Consider the following 21,946-nt stretch of genomic DNA (forward strand, 5'->3'; position numbering starts at 1 on the left):
AAAAGGATTCCAGGAGCTCAGTTACCACCCCCAAGTTACCCCCATGCTGAGCTACTAAAGCTGTAGGACAGAAGAAACAGCATTATTTAAGCCCTTGCTTACCCATCCAGGGCTGAGAATGTTCTGATGCCTTTCAGGAGGCACCAGCAGAAGCAGCACATTTCACACAGTCAAGACAGACACACAGCACAGCAAAGAGAAAGGCTCCACACGACCAGGCAGCTCCCACAGCCACTGCTCCTGACCACACAGGAAACAGTGCACAGCCAGGTAAGCACACACTGATAAAAATGCAGACTCTCCTCCCAAGGTAAGCAGGAATCAGCCCTGAAAAGACTCCCGGATATCCCAGCACAGCCAAACCCCTCTGCTCTGGCACTCACCCAGCTGCAAGCTCGGCCAGGCCAGCCACTCTCCTTGGGTGCTCCCTTCTTTTCTGGCAGGGAAATAGGTCCTCATAGGACAGGCTCAGCCAACCAACACAAGCTCCCCAAGAGCCCTGCCCCAGCACAGCAGAACGCACAGCCCCCTGGTCAGGGTGAGCCCACTTGCACCTGCAGCAGGAGCCAGGCGTGCGGCTCCCTGCCAGGCAGCATCGCTCCAGCACGGCCAGCTGGAAGCCAAGCAGGAGCAGGCAGCTGGGGAGATGCTCTATCTCATTTCTTTACTGCAAACACAGGGTTGTTTATTTCTTTGTTTCAACCTCCCTGAAGCATCGGAAACCTTCAGAATAAGCACAGCAGACCCTGAGCCAAAGCCTGATCACAGCTCCTGTGCTGTCAGCTGGCCCTTATTGAGCTGGCCCAGCCTTCAGGGACACACAGCTGAAGCAGACAGACTGCCCGAAGCTTTCAAACCCAGCTGCTCTCTACTTTGCATGGCACTGGAAACATACAGATCAAAGCAGTAGTTACCAACTCTGGTGTGAAAACTAAGGCAGAGAAATAGTTCCTTGAATATTACTGAGGATCAGTCTGTAGCTTTTTAATCAGAATCCCCATGACTTCTCTGTTGTAACCACAGGACATCTCTGCCCCTCGAGACCTACCTATTTTCCCTTCTCCTTTATAGCCTATTTTATTTTGCAGCTGATCCTGTTGTTAAGCCATGCAAAAAGGAAAAAAAATTAAAATCCCCTACATATGTCTTTTCCACACAATATTACTTAAAATTTTTCAGTTAAGAACCAGAGACTTGCCTTTTCACATGATATTTCCAGAATTGCATTAAAGAACAGTCAGCACTGGGCAATGAGGAAGACCTCCCTAGGTAAGGGTGAGCAAGTAAAGGCAGTATTCCCTTATTTTGGCAAAACAACAGCAGGAATAACATGTATGACTGCAGGCTTAATTATTCCTGTGCTCTCATGCTGGGACTTCAGGGAGAGTGAGACTACCTGGTCTCTTTGAATTGCTGTAAATTCATTCCTGTAAGCGCCAAATGTGCAGAAAAACTGGGTCAGCCTGGTTTTCTTCAAACACTCCAAACCAGCCTCTTATCCTGAGGTGATCTCCCTGGAAAAAATGCTGTCAAAATTCAATGTCTCTTTAGTTATTTCTGCATGCAGAAGACGGGGGACCCAGCCCTAGCAGCACACAAATGGTTTCACCTCCAGTAAGGCACCCAGCAATGCAGCAGAAGCCACCAGCAGATTTCATGTACCCATGTACGCAAATTCTCCTGTCTCATGGCATGTTTGGCACTAAAACTGTCACCTTACCCAGTACTGAATCCCTGTGAATTCAAAATGAGCTTCTTCGTGCCTGTGTATAGCTCGAATCAAAGACGTTATCACTCAGGATTTGTGGGAATGTCTGTGTCATTCATAAATTATGAACTAGACTTCTTTAAGCCATGGTAATTACTACAGGTATGCAGCACTGCACAGAAATGTGATGTTTACAGAGCAATGCTTCACTAAAATGTCAATATTATAAAGACTGTAACTGATTAGATTATTACTTTAGCAGATATGAAACAAACCAGCTTTTTTGATGCTGACAGAGGCAGCACAATTTACCAGCTGTAAATTACACCTACTTTTCTGCTGCTTTCTTGCCCTCTGTTGCATCCATTACAGAGCATGTTCACCGGCACGTCTGATGAAGACTATCCTAGCAAACAGCCTTGCAATGCAGTTCACTTTCCTTCACAACTCTCTAAAAGTATTTAAACACATGAGAAAAATTTGGGGAATGTGTTACATTATTATGACCAAAACAAAACAAACAAATAAATAAAAAATATTGCAGAAGATACAAATAATAGTTTAATATGAAATTAATACCTACTGCAACCTTTTCCCCACCCCATATTTCTTCAAACTACTTTGTACTGCTATTACAAAGAAGGTAGAAACCCACCAACTCTGAATGACATATATATGTACACAAAATTGATACAGCCTGGGAAATAAAAAAGGCTTCCTTTGGAACTGAAAGGCAAAACACAATATATTTTAATTTGCTTTTAGCTTAATTTTTAAACTGTTTCATTTCAGTCAGTTACAGATGCAAGCCTAACTCGTAAATTATGGCCAAAGTTATTGTGACCACAAATACAACAGCAATTGCTGCAAACTGATATTTTTACATTTGTTTGAGATGCCATCTCATTCCAGTTCCTGCTGACATTTTTATACTTCCATACATCAGTGTGCATAGAGACAGAGAGGATAGGGGAGCTGCTTGTTGAGGGGAGGAGAACCAACATTGTCCATTTTCTCTCCTGGTGGTTCACAGCCCTGACAGAACAAACCAAATTACAGCCACAGCAGATCCAGCCCTGTGTATCTCAGGGGGAAGGATGGAGATTTCAGGGATCCCGTTGGTCCATGAGTATCTATGTGCCCTCTGAATGCTCTTTATTCCTGTAGGATAAGAGGCCTGCACACGTCCAAGTTTCATATTTAGATTACACTCCTTACTACATAATGAGGAAAAATGACACACCCAGCACTCTCCATCAAAGATATGCTTAAACCAACCTATAGCAATGAGTTCATAAAAACAAAACCACTTAATTTACTGTGTTCATCTAACACCAGCATCCCAGTTCCAGCTAGTTCAGGAGGTCTTCTACAGGTATTAAAAGTTAACTCTGCTAGGGACAATCCAGCATTCAGCCTTGTCTGGTGAGATGCTCCTTTTATAAATCTGACCTCTTTTTCTACATTCCTTTAATTCACCTTCAATTCAAACAGAGAAGCAAAGATCCTCCATAGAATTCACATGCAGACAGTGAGTTTTGAAGCCACTTTTAAGAACTCCTTTACTCAGACTCACACCACAGTTGAAGAGGAAAGGACTGTGGAGGTCATCTGCATTTCAGCATGGAAGGTGAGCCAAGTTCAGAAACACAAACTTAGGCCTAACTATCCAGTGCAAACAAGGAGCAATTCTTACTCTGCTTCATATGGAGTAACTTGAAACACCTTGATGGCGAATTATAACCAAATTTGACTAAAGGATACAGATTGCAAAGGTGATTAATCTCTCCTACCAACTCTGTAAAAACAGGTAGCCAACAGTAGCTATCTTGATATTAAATTTCCTCCTCCCCAAAAAAAAAAAAGCAGCAAGAATATTAATTTTCCTTTTCAAAAGGTAATATGCAATAATTTCATTAAAACAGAGGGGTTTACATCTCATAAAAACAACAAGAAAATCAAACTACAAACTGCACTGCCAGGACACCAGGTCATTTTTGACTCAGAAGGCAGAGCACTGTGCACTGAGTCACCAGTGTTTCCAGTCTGCTGCCAAGTCCTCCCATCAAAACACCTTATAGTTCTGGGAATGCCATAATGAAGTCACTGTCAGAGCTGTGTGACTTGACACTATGAAGAACCAAGTTCCTTGCCAGCATAATTCTGTTGATTTCAGGAGAGGTGCTGCAGCAGAGAATTCAGATCATAATTCACACTGCTGTCACAGAGTCCAATATTCTTACTGAAAAAGCAATCTGAAAAAATATTCACAGTAACTGGCTCTGCATACCTAGTGAGAACAGATAAAAATCACATTCTGTGTTAGCACCAGTGCTTTGGGCTGCAGGCCATGACATGACCTTTATAAAAATACACTGACCACCAGAAGAGATATTGGGCATGAATATGTTAAAACACAAAATTCCAGTGTAATTACTATGGTTACCAGAGTAGAAATAGAGCATTAGTTTAAGGAAACAATTCAGGGATGAATATCCTCATCATTAGATGCAACCTACCAAGGATACAATGCATTCTTGCATTGCTTAGTGGAAGCCTAGTACTGTAAACCCCTGAATCATGACTGATATTGTGAGATTCTCAGTCAGTCATCTTCACCATCATGGCACCAGCTGTCAGCTTCCTGAAAATGTCAGCTTTGAAGGAAGAAGGTTCTTTTTAGTCATAGTAAAAAATGTGGAGGAATAACGTACCCTTGGATACCTAAGTTTAAATTTCAGAGTCATCGCCATCTTTTTTGGCAGAAGTCTGGCAAAGAATAAAAAGAAAACTCTGAAAGAAGCCTCTGCAGGCCTCTACAGTTCAGCTTCCTTGATATCTGGGAAAGAAGATGAACAGGAGGAGCCTTCAGCCCTGGATGAGCCATGTGGACAGGAGGATCCATGTCACACTGCTCCTTGCACTCAGAAGCCCACCTCCGTGGCCAGATGCCACCCCTGCTGCCAAGGGATGAGGAACAGCTGTTGAAGGACTGCGATGCGACAAAGCAACCAAATGCTTTACCCCATCTCTCGGCCCCAGATGGCACACGGGTGAAGGCAGGGGTCAGATCCACCACACCTGGAAACAAGAGCCTACCTCTTGCAGCTGCAGCAGCTGGATCACCCTGATCCAGCACAGCACACCTGATTCTGTCTGTGTCATACATGAACTGGGTGAAGAGCAACCAGGAGATCAGTTGTTTGCTTGGCTTCTTTTCACCTTATTAAAAATCTGGACAGTTGAAACCCACTTTTTTTGAGAAGAGTCTTTAATCAAACAGGGGTCCATTGCATAAGAGCTTGATGATACAACAAAAGATGCACAAACCAGTGAACCATCCAACAATTTAGTTTTGTGATTTTCCACCACTGCCTACACAAACACAGCTAAAGGTTTGTGACAGCTGCTTGTGTTTCAACTATCTCTTTCAGGATCTCAAAGTTCAAAACCACATTCTAGAGAAGCAACTGGCAGAAAGAAATTATTTCTAACAGCCCATGCACAGAAGAGGCCCCATTTTATTATTAATTACTCATATTGCCATAGAACCTAATTGTCCCAGCCAAGAATAGAGGCTCACTGTGTTCATTCAGTACAAACAGGAGGGCAAGGGCAGGCCTTGCCCCAAGGACCTCGCCCTCTGCAAACTCCTGCTCCAAGCTCCACGTTAGCCACTGCCAGCTCTGCAAGAAGCCTCATCTAGTGCTCAATATACCCCAGGAGATTTTAGCCAGCCTGAATTCCCAAAGAACTGCAAAAGTCACCCCTCAGAGATTTAAATGAAGATTTCCCATGTGTTCCCATTGTAAAGATCATCCCACATGCTGGATCTCACTACAGTAAAGTCTGTCATTTAACTTTTCCCCATGCAGCAATAGGCACAAGGGGTACTTTGTGGGGTGAGGCTACCACAGACAGCAGGCAAGGAGAGGTGAGCTGCACTCCTTGCAGGGAGAGGTGGCTGGAACTCGGCTTCTCCCACCAGCACTGAACAACTAGGTGTATGGAAAGAGCAAAGGAAAAATTAAGAGTTTCAACCAGCTGCTGGGATTAGTAAATGCTGATGTCCCAGCAGAGAAGAGTTGTGGTTCAGGAGGAGATAAGTGGGAAGGAGTAGGAAGACTGTAACAAATTGTGGGGCAGCAGCCAGGAGCAGTCAGCTTCCAAAGGGGGAAAGAGCAAAGCAGAAAGGGCAGCTCAGGGTGAGAGATGGGGATGGATTCCAGGATCCCGGGTACTTTACACGTGCTCTGGATCAGCAGAGTGTGTGGGAGGGGGACCACAAAGGAACGGTACAGCCCACAGGGGACAGAGTGCTCTGATGAGGTGCTGGTGATCTCTAAGGACGAGGGCTTTTGCCACTGAAACACTGCCAAATAATGAACTGAGAAACTGAAGAGTTTTATCTGAGTTTTTTAAATCCTCATTTTTTCTTTAGTTTTGATTGTGATAAAGAAGCAAAACTACCCCAACACCATTCCTAAATGGCCTTACTGGTCACCCTAGCACCAGTGGGAGACACTGCCAGTGCACACCCTGGTCAGTGAGCACAAGGCAGTTGATGGCTTTTGCTTTCTGGTTGACCAGCTTTTTTAAATGGAAGGATTGGGAAGATAAATGATTGGACTGAATCTGAGAAAAATCCATGTTTTCCTTGTGATTTATTCACAGATTTCCTTTGAAATTATGGCTGAACAACCTATCCTGCCACAGCTTCTGGACCTCTATTACTTATCTGTAAATTCCCATTACTATAGCTTAATACCAAATCCCTGACAAAGTCCTACTTCCACAGTAAAATCTCCATTCTTCTGTTTATACACCTGCAACTCATTGTGCCTCACTGCAGAATCCCCAGGTGTTACTGTCATGCAATAAATAACAATTTACCCCACCCTGCTGAGACTCCCGTGTGCGAAACTGCAGCTCACAGAACCAGCAGCACTCCGAATTTTCAGGCTGTTTCTGCTTTCCTGGAGTGCAGCATGTGGTGTCACAGGGTAAAAAAGAACTAGACCTGCATACTAACAAAACTACCTTTGAATAACTACAACTGGCTTAATTTGATTTTTTTTTTTTTGCACACTACTCTGCGTGCAAGTGACGCTTTTCAGACACACAGAAGTAGTGGTTAATTATTGCAGAGGATTTTATTTCACCAGATGTGACATTCACATTCTCTGGACAGAGAGACATAATTCTGTCTCTCAGGAGAAGCACAGAGAGAAGAAGAGAAAACAATCTTTATCTCTGCTCCTTTGTTTTCCCCATGTGGAATGTGGTATGGAGATTGTTTACCTGAAGTGATTGCTGGCTTGGATTCTGGTGAAGGTTGTTTGGGTTCAATGCCCAATCAGATCCAGCTGTGGCTCGGACAGTCAGTAGAGAGCCACGAGTTTGTTAGGTAAGTAAGAAGTATGTAGAAAAGTACAGTATCTCTTTAAATAGTATATGAATGTAATACCATATAGTTTTAATAAAGCAAATCCTTTAGCCTTCTGATCTGGAGCCAGACATCATCATTTCTTCCTGCATCCGGAGCTCACCACATTTTTACTATAACCAGAGTCTCTTTCCACTAAAGACCCCAACCAATGTCAGTCCCTCCAATGTGTCCCTGGAGGGCTGGATGTGATACTCATCCCTCTGGCAGCAGCCAAGGTCATGCTGACTCACTCCCTCTGGCTTTTCCCTGCATCCATCCAGTGCCAGTGCTCTGGTAAGTGCTTGACTATTCATTACACTATCACTTGCAAAGCTGCAATTCCTTCCTCCACAGACAGCACAAACCATAGGACTGCAGGCTCCTAAAAGTGCTGCTTATCAGATTTTGGACACCTTTTCAAGGGGTAGATTACTTTCTGCTACAAAAATAACTGATGGCAGGAGAAGAATATCTGCTGCTGGGTTTTGGGGCAGAATGCAGGATCCCCCTTCCCAAACCCTCTTCTTCAGACTGGAATGTTTAACAAGCACATCCTTGAGTAATGGCAACAAAGCAGCAGCTCTCAGTACCCAGCTCAGCATCAGCTGAGGGTGCCTACCTCAGGCTCTCACTGGTTAAGAAACCAAGGCCCACATTTCAAGGCATCTTGCAACTGAGAGACATTTATAGAATAAAAAGCACAGCACGGTCTCCACCTGCAACTCTGCCTGTTATACCCAGGGAAATGGTTATTTATACCCAAACAAGGCTCATTTTAAGTTTAAGTGTCTTCCCATCAGTCTAATCTGCTACAAAAGCAAACTCAACAACCATTAAAACACAGGCATGACTCTGAGTGTCTCTAACATCAGCCCAGGAACAGTGAGTAAAGTACTTTTCAAACACAAGTGCTAAAACTATAATCAAGGTATCACTGCATTTTCTGTTCTTGAATAAATAGCTCTCCACAAGCAATTAGACAGAAAATACTTTAAATTACAAATCATGATGCAGTATTAAATAACTACAGCAAAAGTATTTAAAGCCAGGAGCCTATGTGTGTATTACATCAATCACCCAGGTATGTGATCTGTAATTTCAAAATATGTGGGCAAAAAGAAGTCATACAGGTTTCAATGCAAAGTTGCTCAGTCTGCTTAATAAAGCAAACCAAATGTTTTCCAGTACAAATGAAATACAGACTTCGGGGACAAATTTCCAAATCTGATCTAAATTTGGTAATTCAGTTCTGTTACTTTAATATGGATTTTATATTGTGAATAGAAAGCATCTATCATCACTGTAAAATTAAATTCAGCACATTTGGAAAAAATGTTTTCCCTCAACTGTGTTGTTCCAGATTTGCTACTATTTTTACACAGCTGAGCTTACAGCACCTTAAGTGAAAGTTTTGTTATTACCAGATGGCAACCATCAGCCCTTATCTGGCAGAGAAATGAAAGGCTTACCTAATGCCCAAGAAATGGAATTACCTAATGCCCAAAGTAATGTACTCCAAACAATGCCACAAGCCTCCATCTCCCTTATTGGTATACACAGACAATTATATTCCATCTAAATTCTGTTTCTCTTCTCTAAAGTTATATATCATACACTTTATTTCACAGAGGAGTCCTTGGTACCATATCCTTACAATTTACTTTAAAATTTGTCACCAAGGACCCAGATTTATGACCAAGATTTTATGGATTAGTAATTGATCTAGTGCACATTTTTAGCTTACTGCAGATGGAAGATCCATGTCAGCTGAAAACTCTTTCCTTCAGATTTCTGCTGTGTTCTGTGTTTGGCTGTGGGGGTTTTTTCACCTTGTTCTTACACATTTGGGGCCGGTCAAGTGCATGCACATGAGCAGTCACAGAACCTCAGCAGAGCTATGACAACTCATTAAACTGCAAGAACAAGATCACATGCTTAAGACACAATAATTATGATTATGCCAGTTCTTCCCCACTTTGGTGGGAAGAAAACTGAATTCTCAGTTTGTAACACATTTTATCACTTGCATCTTGATGACAGTGCTGTTTGCCAGCGGGTGGTAGGCAAAGATTCAACAATAAATCATTGCCCCCTGTTATCTTTGACTTACCCATGGAGGCAGGACTTCAGCATTGGTCTTCGAGTCATACCTGCTACAAATGACCCGTAGGCACAGCCCTGAATAGAGGGTACATTGTTAGAGATAGCATTATTCACATGGGAGGCTTAGATCCAACCCTTCCTAACTGTTTGTAGGAGTGAATTACAAGCAGTTACCAAAGAAAGAAAGGACAATCCCTTCAACTAAACTCAGGTGAGCTCTGCATGTTTACCATTGCTGTGCAGTCACCTGGAATTATCCAGAACCAAGCAAACTTTTAATGCTTTGTAAAAACTCTATGAGGTATTCAGGGTATGAGCAAAACTTTTCCTACTCACCTAAAAAAGAAAAAAATCCCCACAAGCTTGTCTTTATTAATACTATTTATTATAGAAACTACAAGCTACTTAGAGCCCATATTTAATAAAAAGAATCACAGATTCAAGTTGGACAATACAGTTGTTAAGTATCTTGGCTTAGCCATTAAATTGAGAACCAGAGGCAATGATTACACAGACTCTTTAACCCAATTGTGAACTCTCCATCTGCCTCCAGACCAAATGCTCCAGTTCTCTGAACACTCAAATGCCAAAAGGTTGAGAGTTCTACCTTTCTGGGCAGGGCCAGAATTCAGTGCAGTTTGGCATCCTGCACCTTGCCTTGTGGGTGTGAGTAGACAATACTCCACTTCTGAGAAGACAAAATCCAAGTCATGCTGTGTTCATGTTTGGCCAACAGCCAAGCTTTTATAAATTAATTATTTCACCAAGCTACCTGTTCCCTTTGCCTGACCCAAATTCCTATCTTTATCCTTAAAATTCTGCTTTTGTCTTCCTATCTGAGCTTTATAACTACTAGGAGCTGGGTTTCCCCCTCTAAGTATCCAAAACAGAAGCTAGAACTGCAGCTATTAGCATCTTCCAGCTTCCCTCCGTGGGAATTAGTTATTAACCAGTGATGACAAACAGCACTGTGCAGCTCATTTTCAGCACACTGACATTTAAATCCATCCAGAGTGACTAAGGCATCCAAGGAAAGCCTGTTTGGTGCTGACAGACTTCCCTGAGTACAAATGAAATGCACAGCACTGCCCCTGCTACCTGTGTGTCACCTGCGAGCTCTGAGAGATCACAGAATTAAAAACAAACAAATACAGACCAAAAATCCCCAAACCACCAGGAAGTGAAGTTTATATAATTGAGCTGGAATGTTCCCAGAGGTGATTGACTGAAGTGAAAGGTGACCAGCTCCGCTCACTGAGGATGTCTTTCATGCTTCTTGGCTCAGCAGAGTGTTTCCATCACTGCTAGAGGAGTACTGTGTAGAGGAGGCTGTGTAGAAGGGTTGAAGACAATGCAGAGGTAACTTAGGTGTGATTCAGGGGAGCAAGGGTGTGGAGAAGGTATGGCAGCACCATGTGGATAATGGGCCCCATTCCCAGTGCTGATCAAAAGGTCTGAGTGCATTATCTAACTTCACTGAGCATCAGTTGTCTTGTCTGGGCTTAAACAAATAATTCCAGAAACCATACAATTTTTTTTTTTTTTAAAGAGGGTTGAGTTTCCTAAAGCCTTAAGGAAAAGTGTCTTCTTCCTTTGCATCCACACAGACAACCCGAATTTAAAGCTGCCCTAAAAGTGATCTTTCCAAGGATGATTTTAATGGTGAGGCTGCTACAAAGCAGAGGGGACAAATCCTTGGTTGTTTCATTTTCAGTCCATGTAAAAACAACATTTCAAAGTATTTCTAGGAACCCCTCATGTCCTTGCAATATCTGAGCATGGCCAAATATCTGCCAAAAATGGCCAGATTTCTTACCTTCACACAATGACAAAAAGGTTCTTTAATATAAAAAAACTCCGTTCCATATCTTGGAGAGCAGCAAGTGAGCACTAAGTAAGATATAGGGCAAAGATTGAAAAAAAATGTAAAAGTACATAAACCATCATGAGCAGGAGACAAGCACTGTACGACGAGAATCAGGCTGCAGACAGAGAGGGAGGAGCCCCAAGAGAGATGAAGAAAATAGGACTGGATGCATTTCAGTCTTAGTGAAAGCCTTTTGGTGTCTCATAGGTCTGTCCCAAAACCACAGATTTAGGACAGTGGCCTGCTCCTTCTTTTAACTACCAAATCAATTAAACTTTGATGGTGAAAGAAATTCAGAAGCATAAATATTATAATCTCAAAATTATTTTTAATACTACCCTCTGCAGAGAAGTAGAAGCACCAACAAAACACTAATCTGCAACCTAGCTTAATTTCTACCTGCCTACTTCAGCTTTAGGCACCTGCCCTTGCTCAGGCACATTTTTCACAGACTACATTCACAGTATAGTACAAAAAATTGCTGGTTTCTCCTCATAATTATCTGCTGTGAGAGATGCAAGTGATAAAGGGACAAAGGGCACATTCATGTCTCTACATGCTATACCAATTCCTCTAAATTAGGAAAATTCTCTCTCTCCTCCCACATAAAATGAGTGTTTTTGATTTCTCAAGGAAATGAGAAAAGAAGAAGTCTATAAAAATCATGAAATGAATGTAAGACAGTTCAGCAGAAATGAATGCATGCTTTTCAGTCTCTGCCATTATAATGTAAAATCATCCCTCCCCCAAAAAAAAAGTACAGTACAGAATTGTACTGAATTAAACATTATCCCCTCAGGTATCAGCCAAAGAGGGAAGGGAAATCTATAACAGGGAAAAGGGAAGCAGGAGCAAGGGGTGATTCGGATTTTACTCTCATTGTCCATAGGGAAAAATCCCTGATGCAGAAACATAAGAGAGAATGAGGTACTGAAGAAAAACCACATTCAATCCCAAGAAGAAAGCTCCTCTTCTAGAAGCCCTCAATACATCCAGAAAATAATCCTGCATGTACTTTCCTCCAACTGCCAATTGCATAAGGTATATAAAAGTTGCCCAGGTGCAAATTCACTCTATTTGACTTTGAAAATGCTCCTCATTTTACCATGATGAATGCTCACAAATTACTGGTTTATGCCAAATCTTATTTTCTCCAGCATTGTTTTGCCCCTCTTGCACTTTCAATAAAGCCAGGTGTTCACTCTGAATGCTGTTGTGCACACACACACCCTGAGAAAGAAAATCCACTAGGCAGCACAGAAGGGAAGGAAAAAGTATTTCACCTAAAGGAAGGTCAGAAGATGGTAGCAAATTATTTCTTTTCTAATCCACTATAAAAAGGCCTAATTCTAAACAGATGTGGACTTTCAGATTAAAATCTCTCCTATGACCCCCAATTTTACATTCATAAGCCTTACACAGGAAGTAGTTGATAATGATAATGTGTGGTTTACCCATTAACACCTCAATCAGTCATATTAGAGTTGGTACTAATCCAGTATTTCCTAGAAAATCTATGAAAAATTTACTTTTCCGTGACATAATATCCAGTTGTAACTTCCATTTATCTCTGAGGAGTTCAACCCAGATGACTGATTCAATCAGAATCGCTCAGATTAGAAAGAAATTTATTTGATGAAAGAATAAAATGAAAAAAAATTAACTATTGGGAAAAAACAAACTGAAGTGTCTTTAGATTTATTTTGTGAATATGTGAGCCCCCAGTGCTGAAAGCTGACCATCCCTGCTAAAGGGCTGGCTATTATAGGAGGACTAATATTGCATGTTCATCTGTACTGCCTGCTAAGGATACGACAAAATTACTGAGAGCAACTGGGAATACAGATTCCTGGAAAAAAAAAAAAAAAACAAAAGCTTCATCTACTTTTTTCTTTGCATGCTGCCAAAGCTCCAACAATAGTCCTAATTTCCCCTAACATGATTCCAGCTGCTTATGTTTTCTGTAGGCTAATGCACAGGATTCATTTCCTCTTGGAGGAAGCAAGCCTGATGTAATTTGATGAGCATCTCTCTTAACATCAGTACCCACTTTAGCAGCTCATCCCGTCCCCCTCTTCCCTCTGCATGCATTCCTCTCCTGGTGCTGACTTTTAGACAAAGGTAAAACAGTTCACTGGGAGGTATTGTCAATCAGATGAGGAAACCAATCTGGGTTACAGACAGCAAAAATCCCTCCTCAGTTATTTTTAACTGAGGCTAGTTTCCTACCCTGCTGTGACAGTATGAACAGTTGCACAGCTGAGAGCCAGAACAGGGGCAGGAATGGCAGAGGGAGATGTAGGATTGTCTTGCTGAGAGATGAGCACATCAAACTCCGCCCTTAGTAACCCCAGGTCACTGCAGACTTAATAACAAGCAAAAGAAAATGAAATTCAAGCACTAAGTGAGGCTGTGGGCCTGCTGACAGTCGCTGTTGCCAGGCAGGACATGACTGTGTATAGGGTAACTCACAGCAACACGCCCCTCGAATTTAACTGTGCACAGTCTCTCCTTGAGAGACTTTGCACTGCTCAAGGCCCCTTGCTGTCTGCCCCCTTTCTTCCCCTAGTGCAACCTCCTCTCACAGCAGGACCAGCTCTGCACTCAGACCAGGTTCCTCAGGGCTGTAACCAGCTGGGGCTTGAAAAGCTCCATGGAAAGAGACTGCATGACCTCTCTGGGCAACCTGTGGGATTGCCCGTGCTCACGGGGAAACAGATCTACCTTAAATTCAGTCTGAACCTCTGTAGTTTCATTTTATGTCAGTTATCTCTTGTCTTCCCACCCTTCACAGAATCACAGAACAGCTTCAGTTGGAAGGGACCACTGGAGGTCAGCTAGTCCAGCCTCCCTTCCTCCAGGGAAGGAGATTCCACAACCATTCTGGACAACCTCTTCCAGGGCTTGGTCACCTGCACAGGAAAGTTCTCCTTCATGTTAAGGTGGAACTCGCTGTGCAACAATTTCTGCCCATTGCCTCTACTACCTGTAGACAGGTGTGTGTAAGAATCCACATTTAAGAGGGCTGTATTTGGGATACTATCCAGCCTTTTTGGATCCAGAGAAGTCACACCAAATGTACACTTCAAAGATGGAAGATGCAGAGGTGATTCAAGCACCATCAGGAAGAACCTGGTCCATCCTCTTGACACCCTCCCTTTAGATACTATCGACACTGATAAGTTCTCCTCTCATTTGTCTCTAGAAAAGGCTGAACAGACCCTGCTCTCTCAGCCTGCCCTTGAAAGAGAGATGCTCCTGTCCCTTCATCTTTGTCACCCTCTGCTGGACCTGCTCCAGGAGCTTCATGTCTGTCTTGTCCTGAGGATCCCAGAACTGGACACTGCACTCCAGATGTGCCTCACCAGGGCTGAGCGGAGGGGCAGGATCCCCTCCCTCAATCTGCTGGCAGCGTTCCTCCCAATGCACCCCAGGACACCACTGGCCTTCTTTGCCACAAGGACACTTTTCTGGCTCAGGGATGGCTTGCTGTCCAGCGGGACCCCCAGGTCCTTCTCTACAGAGCTGCTTCCCAGCAGGTCAGCACCCAGCCAGGTGCATGGGGTTATCCCTCCCCAAGTACATGATCCTTCACTTGCCTTTCCTGTATTTCTGAAGGTTCTTCTGTGCCCATCTTTCCCATCTCTGTTGAGGTCCTTCTGAAGGGCTCGCAGCTCTCTGGGATATCAGCCACTCCTCCCAGCTTTGTGTCAGCAGAGAAGTTGCTGAAGAGGCATCTGCCCCTTCATCTGAGTCACTGATGAATAAATTAAACAATACTGGGCCCAGTACCAATCCTTGGGGGACACCACTAGTGACAGGCCTCCAACTAGAGGTAGAGGGCACTTCTGCAAAAAGCCTGACTCTGATATCTCAATGCACTTTGTGTGTATGAACAGGCTGATGATGGGTCCCTACAGACCTCTCTTTTCCAGGCTGAAGAAGCTCAGCCCGCTCAGCCTCTCCTCACAGGGCAAATGGTTCAGCTCTTGTCCATCTTGGTGGTCCTTTGCTGAATGCAGTCCAGTTTACCCATGTCTTTCTCGTATTAAGGGAGCCCAAATTGGATGCTGTTTTCTAGATGTGTTTTAACAACTGCCACTTTGAAAGTGAAAAACACTTCTCTCTATTTACCACCTCTGCTTCTGCTACTGAAGGTCCAGGATGCCGTTAGAATTCTCAGGGTCAGGACACACCGCTGTCCAACATTCGGCTTATTGTCCTCAAGGATTCCCAAATCCTTTGCCACAGACCTGACCCCCAGTAGTCAGTCCCCAGCCTGAATTACTCCTCATCCCTGAGCTGGATGCTGGGCAGCAAAGCCTTTCTGAGTGACACAACATGAGCAGGCACCAAGTGGTGAGATCAGGATCACAAAGTGGTGAGATCAGGATGAGGTACTGAAAATGTTTCACCTCATCCAACACAAGCCCACAGACGCTGTCACTGGAAGGAGGTGTAAAGATATACTGAGATGGCAGCAGTTCACAGCTCCCAAGCTCCATATCTGGAACACATTCAGCTTTGGGGAGAATTTAGAACATCTCACTGGGATTTATGAGCCACTTCACACTTTCCTAAGCATCCTGTGAAGTAGACAAGTGTGTATAAGAATCCATATTTAAGAGGGCTCTATTTGAGATACTTTTTGGGAGGAGTCTACCTCTCCTCCAGCCTTTTTGGATCCATAGAAGTCTCACCAAATGTACACTTCAAAGATGGAAGAGGCAGAGGTGATTCATGTAGCAGGAGGGTGAGAGGTTTTGGAGAACAGTGGGGAGCTGGAGGGGCACCATCACTTCAGAAGAGGAGAGATGGAGATTGAGTCACCTGTGCTGAAATAGTGCAAGGAAGAGCAGAACACAAAAGAAGGTGCCAGAGACCTTCAGCTCTACTCCTCAAAAAACCCTTTCAGACACAGATCAAGAACTATTTCTGGAAGTGCTATTACTAAACTGAGTAAGCACTTCATAATAATTGACACAACATTTCTGTGAGGTAAAGAAAACAAACACCTGCCAGGGACACTAGTCAGGTTTCCAGGCATTTACCATGGATAATTTGCTTTTAAGTAAAGCAAGCACTAAACTGCCTGGAAATCAGATAGCCAGTGCCATGTGCAACCCAGCAGAAGAGTTTGTCTCCATAGAATGAAATACATAAAAGCCAAGAAGCCAAGTGAGATATTGTCTAAGTTGGTCAGTCAGAGAGGGAGTTAAGGAGAGAACAGCTGCCATGTTCATGATTTGATTCCCAAAGAGAAATCTCTGCTAGGATTTCCCAGGCCTAACTCTTGCAGAGTTGGACTCCAAAGCCTTCCATCCCTATTTAATCATGAGCAGATGTGACTGGTATTTCTCTGCTTTAAATACTTTATGGACTACCAGGGTCCAGTGGCTGATCAGAGAATCATGGAATGGCTGAGGTTGGAAGGGACCCCCATGCTAAAGCAGGGACAGCCACAGTGAACAGGCAAGAAGCCATTTTACACTTCCATTAAAAGAAACAGAACTAACAACACACATTATTCTTACAGTAAATGCAATGTGAACATGTAAGACCAGATATAATAAAACCACTGGAAGATGTTTTACATAAAATATGATGGTAATTAAACTCCCAACTGAGCAAGACAATGAAAACAATCTACCTTCAATCCCAATTAGCCAATAGCAACAAGTCCTAGTCTCTGAATTTTTATGGACTGTAGAGGCACATCAGCTAAAGTAACATTCATAACAGGGGGCCTAAAACTATAGTGTTTCACCAAAGATCCAAAATTCTACTAGATTGAGATGTAATGGACTGGAGAAACATCATTTTCAGGCTGAAAAAAAAACCAATCCAAACCCTATGAAAATTTAAAAAGTTTTAAGTAAAAATAGTAGCTTTGCAACATAAATTTATCTCATGGCCCAAAACATCAAAATCTTGGGCTAAAGCAGAGACCTCTGAACACAGCAGAAGAAACATCAGAGGTTACTAAAACAATTCATATTGCAGGGTGGATAGCGTATATCCTGTACACAATTATTAATATTTAATGTAATATATTGTAATTTGTGTTTACGTCAACATCCTATAATGGCCTTAGTTTCCCATTTCACTCTCCAATGATGGAAATTATTGTACAGCTGAGGTATTGACATTTATATGGAAAAGGACTGCTGAAGTCCACTGGAGTTTTGGATTGCCAGGGAGGATGGGAGAAGACTTCAGATCCCAGTCTGGCAAACCATGGCTGAGTAAAGTTAAAGAGAGGCAGCTCTTCAACTGAGTAATAAATACAATGAGATCCTAACAGCAGAACACAAAACTGTTAAAAAATTACTACTTGTCTCAAAAAAGTCAACCCCAGTAGCTGAATCTGTTCAGAGGTCTGCAGAAGGAGAAGTAATTGTCCTAAAATAATCCTGGCCACGCTCTTGCACCTACTATTCCTTGGGCATGGACAAACTCCTTATTCTAGCACAAACCTGAGGTCTAATTTCCATGCCCCAAAATGGCTTCAGAGAGGATGCAAATGCAGTGAAGTAAGAGCAAAGGACAGATTCCTGTCAGTCAGTCAGCCAGTCCTGGCATTCAATCTCCTACCATTGGGCAGCATGTTCTTGGAAGGGCCTGCTGGAGGAAGGACACAAAAACCCTCTTCCACATATTTTGGATGGTACTTTACTAAACCAAAAATGCTTCTTTGAACTACTCTGCCCCCTTAAGACCTTCCAGACAGAACCCTACCGCCCCACATCTACACTCCACAGGACAATTTGCCTGCACTACCTGAACTCTGCCTCACTGGTGCTGTCAGAAGCACCATTTGCTTGTGTCTCACCATTACAGGTCTGACATGTGCTGAGGGAATTGTCATTATGGAGGTGCCAACACAGAAGTAGAGAACAGATTACAGCAACAGGAACGGCTAAAAGAAAATTCTCCTCTGCAGAGTGCATGTGCAGTAAGAATCAGTGTGGTTTCTGCTATAAAGGCTAAAAGCAAGGAAACAATTGCTTGCAGCCTAGGTGTGGGATGGAAATGCCCTACCTGCTGCCAAGGAGAGCTTTGGAACTGAGAGCCCTGGGTCTGGACTGGAAACTGGAGAAGCTCCACTCTTGCTTGGCCTCAGGCAAGCTGAGGGATTTCTCCTGTTCCTCCTTCTGTGAATATCCCCCCAGTATCCATGCTGTGGCTGGCACAGCATGAAGGCATGGCCCCAAAGGAGATACTCTGGGCTGCAGGGCATGTAATCTCACTGATTTCAAGGGGAGGTAAACAGGAAGAGAGTATGTGCCCATCTTTGATTTCAATTAATTGCGTTGACTAATCCCTCTAGTTTCATAAATTTCGATTATTACTCGATTCTTTGCACTATCTCTTCTGTCTGTGGCCATGTGCACCCGTGTGTCATCCTGGCTTCTCATCAGTCTTCTTTTGTACACGATTATGGTGAAATAACAGCTAGCTGCAGCTTTGCTTATCTCCTTCTTCATCTTCTTCTTCTTCTTCTTCTTTTCCCTAGAAACGGCATTGCACTTTCCCCTTTTAATTCTGTTCCTCTATTACTGTCAGGTCATTTCAAACAGCATTGCCTTCATGCCAGTGCCAAGTTATGTATCTCTATCCCTCACTCTGTGATTACTGGTTTCAAAAGTCCTGAGCCTACTCCATAGGCTCAGGGGGGCAGGGAGGCAGAGATCAAGATTAAGGAGATCAATAAGTTTTTCTGAAAAACAGCTTTATTCTTCGTATTGAAAATAAAATGTTCTCAACTCTTCTGGACACTGAACCAAGTCTGTAGCATAACTCATTTACCTGCAAGTAAAATGAAACCCTTATTTTATTAAAAACACTTCTAAAAGGGCATCAGTTAGTATTCTAAAGAATATAAACATAATTAATCTAAGTATTTTAAGTGGATTCCCTCCATGTGGAATACATTCATGGTTTCTAATAGAAATGTCATTTGTTCTAACAGAATTTCTGCACATTCTATATAGCAGGAGTTTTTGTTTTGTTTTGGGGGTTTTCTAGAACAAAACTATACATTCTAAACTTGGGAGAATATCTGCTTGATGCTTTAACTTCTGTTTACAAAACCTAGTCAGTTACATTCTGAGATGGTATAAAACCAGCATGAAGTGCAGAGCTGTGAGTGCTGCATACGTGTGCACACACAGCCTTTCTGTAGCTCCCACCTACGTGCACTGTTACCGGCCTCAAGTTACTTCCCTTAAGGATGAACATAGGGAAGGTGATGATTTTTCGGAGTCAGTCATGTTTAGCAGAGCTGAAAGGCAAGGTGTAACACCCACTTACTTCATACTTTGAATGTTACAAAAACACATTTGAAAGATAACCCCAAATGACTCCTCCAGTGAAATATTTCACCCTTTCAGCATGACGCAGAAGTTTAATTTCCACTGATGGGTGACCTCGAGAGTGCTGTATACACCCCCCCCCTCCAATGGCAGCGGTTCCCCTCACTGGCAGACTAAAGCGGGTCTATAAATAACTTCAAAAGGAATTGTCTCTCTCCTCACGCACTGCAGACAGCTGTTTACAGAGATCCCGACTCCTTATGCACTGCGTTGGCCCAGCTCTCATCCCACTGTTTGCTTTGCTCTTCCTAAACAAGCCTCGGGCGATGCGGTGCAGGCAGGACCGGGGGGACCCTCCCCTGCCGCAAACGCCTGTTCCCACAAGTTGAGAATGCCGGCGGCAGCAGCAGGAGCGCGGCCCCGGGGAAATTTCTCAGAGCAAGGGGGTTGCGATCCCGCGTAATCCGTCCTTAAGCTCCCGGTCCCGGCCGATCCTCGGCCCCGGGAAGCCCCTCCTCCCCACCCCCGGAGCGGAGCCCGCAGCCCGCGCATGGCGTCCCCGCTCGCCCACCTGCAGGGGCTGGCGCGGGGCCGGGCAGGGACACGCGTGGGGCGCCCCGCACCTGCCCGCAGCCCCCGGCGGCGGGGCGAGACAAAAGCCCCGGCTGGCTCACCTCCTTCAGCTGCTCCAGCTCCTGCTTGAGGCCGTCATACTCCGCCTCCAGCTCATCGTACTGCTGCTTGAGGGTGAGCTTCTCCTCCAGCACCACCAGCCCGTACTCCGCCGCCTGGATCTTCTCGTGGGTCGTCTCGGAGAGCTCCCGGGTCAGCCGCTCGATCTCGCTCTTGTAGTGGTCTGCGCCCTGCAGCACCTCCTCCGCAGCCATAGCCCTGCCGGCACTGCCGCGCCGCCGAGCAGGCAGCCAGGGGGCGGGCGCGGCCGAGGGGCGGCACCGGCACGGCCGGCCCGGGGCGGCGGCGGCGCCGGGCACGGGGATGGGGATGGGGGCCGGGGCCGCCCGCGGCAGCCGCCGCCGAGCGCGGTCCGCCCCGCCGCAGCCGCGGCCCCCTCCTCCCCTGCCGGCCGCCCGGGACGCGGCGAGGCCGCGCTCGCCTCCCCCGGCCCTGCGGCGGCCCCGGCGGCGGGGGCGCCTGGGCTGGCGAGCGGGCGGGCGAGCCCCGCTGCCCGGGGAGGCGGCGGCGCGCTGGAGGCCGGGGCGGCGAGCGGGGCGGCCGGGAGCGCGCCTTCGTGCGGCGGCTCCCGCGGAGATGCTGCTGCTGGGCTCCCGCCTCCTCCCGCGGCGCCGGCACCGCCGCCTCCCCTCCACACGGTCCCTCCCCTGCGCTCTTTAAGATGACAGCGTCCTCAGGTCTGGCATTGCCGCCGGGCGGGCGGGGAAGCGGCGCGGCAGCAGCGGCGGAGCTGCCGGAGCGGTGCGGAGCCGGCCCCGGCGCGCCGGGATGTCGGCGCTGCGCCTGCGGGGCTGCTCCCGCCCGGGCCCCCTCCCTGCCGGTCCCCTCCCGCCCGGGCCCCCTCCCTGCCGGTCCCCTCCCGCCTCTCCGCCGCCGTGTCAGCGCCTCTCGGTTCTGCTCAGCGTGCTGCAGCCATGGCCGCAGCGGCGGCGGTGCGGCTATCAGTAGAAAGGGAGATGCAGCCCAGCAAACTGCGGGAGCGGGGGGTGGCCCTGCTATTTCGGGAAACTGGGAAAGCAGAGTTACCTGCTCTCTTCCCTGCCCCCGGTGAATGAGTGCGTTTGAGTATGGTCAAGGCAACCTGAATGCGAAACAGCAGCGGGGTCGGGGCATTGGGCTAGGGCTGCTCTTCCATCACCATTAGCGCAAGGTCTCGGTGCCACTGATTAGACAGCAGGACAGAACTGATTCAGCTCAGATGCGGTCACACCATTGTTTCTCTGTCAAATTAACCGGAGGACCCGATGCATAGATTATGTCAGTTTTATGCTGGCTTTATGCTGACTGCAGATGCTACTTGTCCAGCATAAAATTGGAGTGGTGCAGACAGACAGTAACTGATCTCTTACAAAGCCTGCCAGTAAAAAGTTAACACACCAGATTAGGCGCATTTTACATACTTGAACTGGAAGAGTGAGTTCATCCTGGATCAATGGCATAGCCTTTTTTTAAATACTCTGAGTCTTAGACTCCAATTTACTGTTTCTTCAAACTATGGCCTGCAAAGTAGACTTGAATTGATATTGGTCAAGTTTTGCTCTAAGTACTAGCAGGACCTGTTTTTCACGTTTTACAGACTTTTTTTATTTTTAAATGTGCTCCTTTAGAGGTTGACAACTGAGTTAGAATTTCCAAATGGAGGTGTTTTAAATAGAAGTTACCTGTAAGAAGATGGATGCCACTGCCCACCAATGCAGCACTGTATTGGAAATCAAAGGCAGAGATTCCCTTTCTTGCTGACCTGATAATGTCATTTTAAACAAACCACATCCCCTTTCTACCATGGCTTCCCCATGACTAAGAAATAGGTAAAAATGATTAGACTGCTCAGC

At 45.2% G+C, this 21,946-nt stretch overlaps 1 protein-coding gene across 17 annotated transcripts in view; it reads right to left on the reverse strand.

The window, feature by feature from the left end:
* Nucleotides 1-20,710, reverse strand: part of BICD1 (BICD cargo adaptor 1) — a 165,958-nt gene extending 145,248 nt beyond the window's left edge. For 4 of the 17 annotated variants that reach the window (XM_068190910.1, XM_068190907.1, XM_068190908.1 and 1 more), the window contains exon 1: nucleotides 20,096-20,687. In XM_068190910.1, the coding sequence (XP_068047011.1) occupies nucleotides 20,096-20,308 (213 nt within the window). In that variant the 5' untranslated portion in view covers nucleotides 20,309-20,687. Of the gene's footprint in view, nucleotides 1-17,473; nucleotides 18,916-20,095 lie in introns of those variants that run through there. The other 13 variants (XM_068190900.1, XM_068190903.1, XM_068190902.1 and 10 more) reach the window with 6 other exon arrangements.
* Nucleotides 20,711-21,946: the final 1,236 nt, after the last annotated feature.

This window comes from Anomalospiza imberbis, chromosome 5 (genome assembly GCF_031753505.1).
Source record: "Anomalospiza imberbis isolate Cuckoo-Finch-1a 21T00152 chromosome 5, ASM3175350v1, whole genome shotgun sequence".
In the NCBI taxonomy this organism is placed as follows: domain Eukaryota; kingdom Metazoa; phylum Chordata; class Aves; order Passeriformes; family Viduidae; genus Anomalospiza; species Anomalospiza imberbis.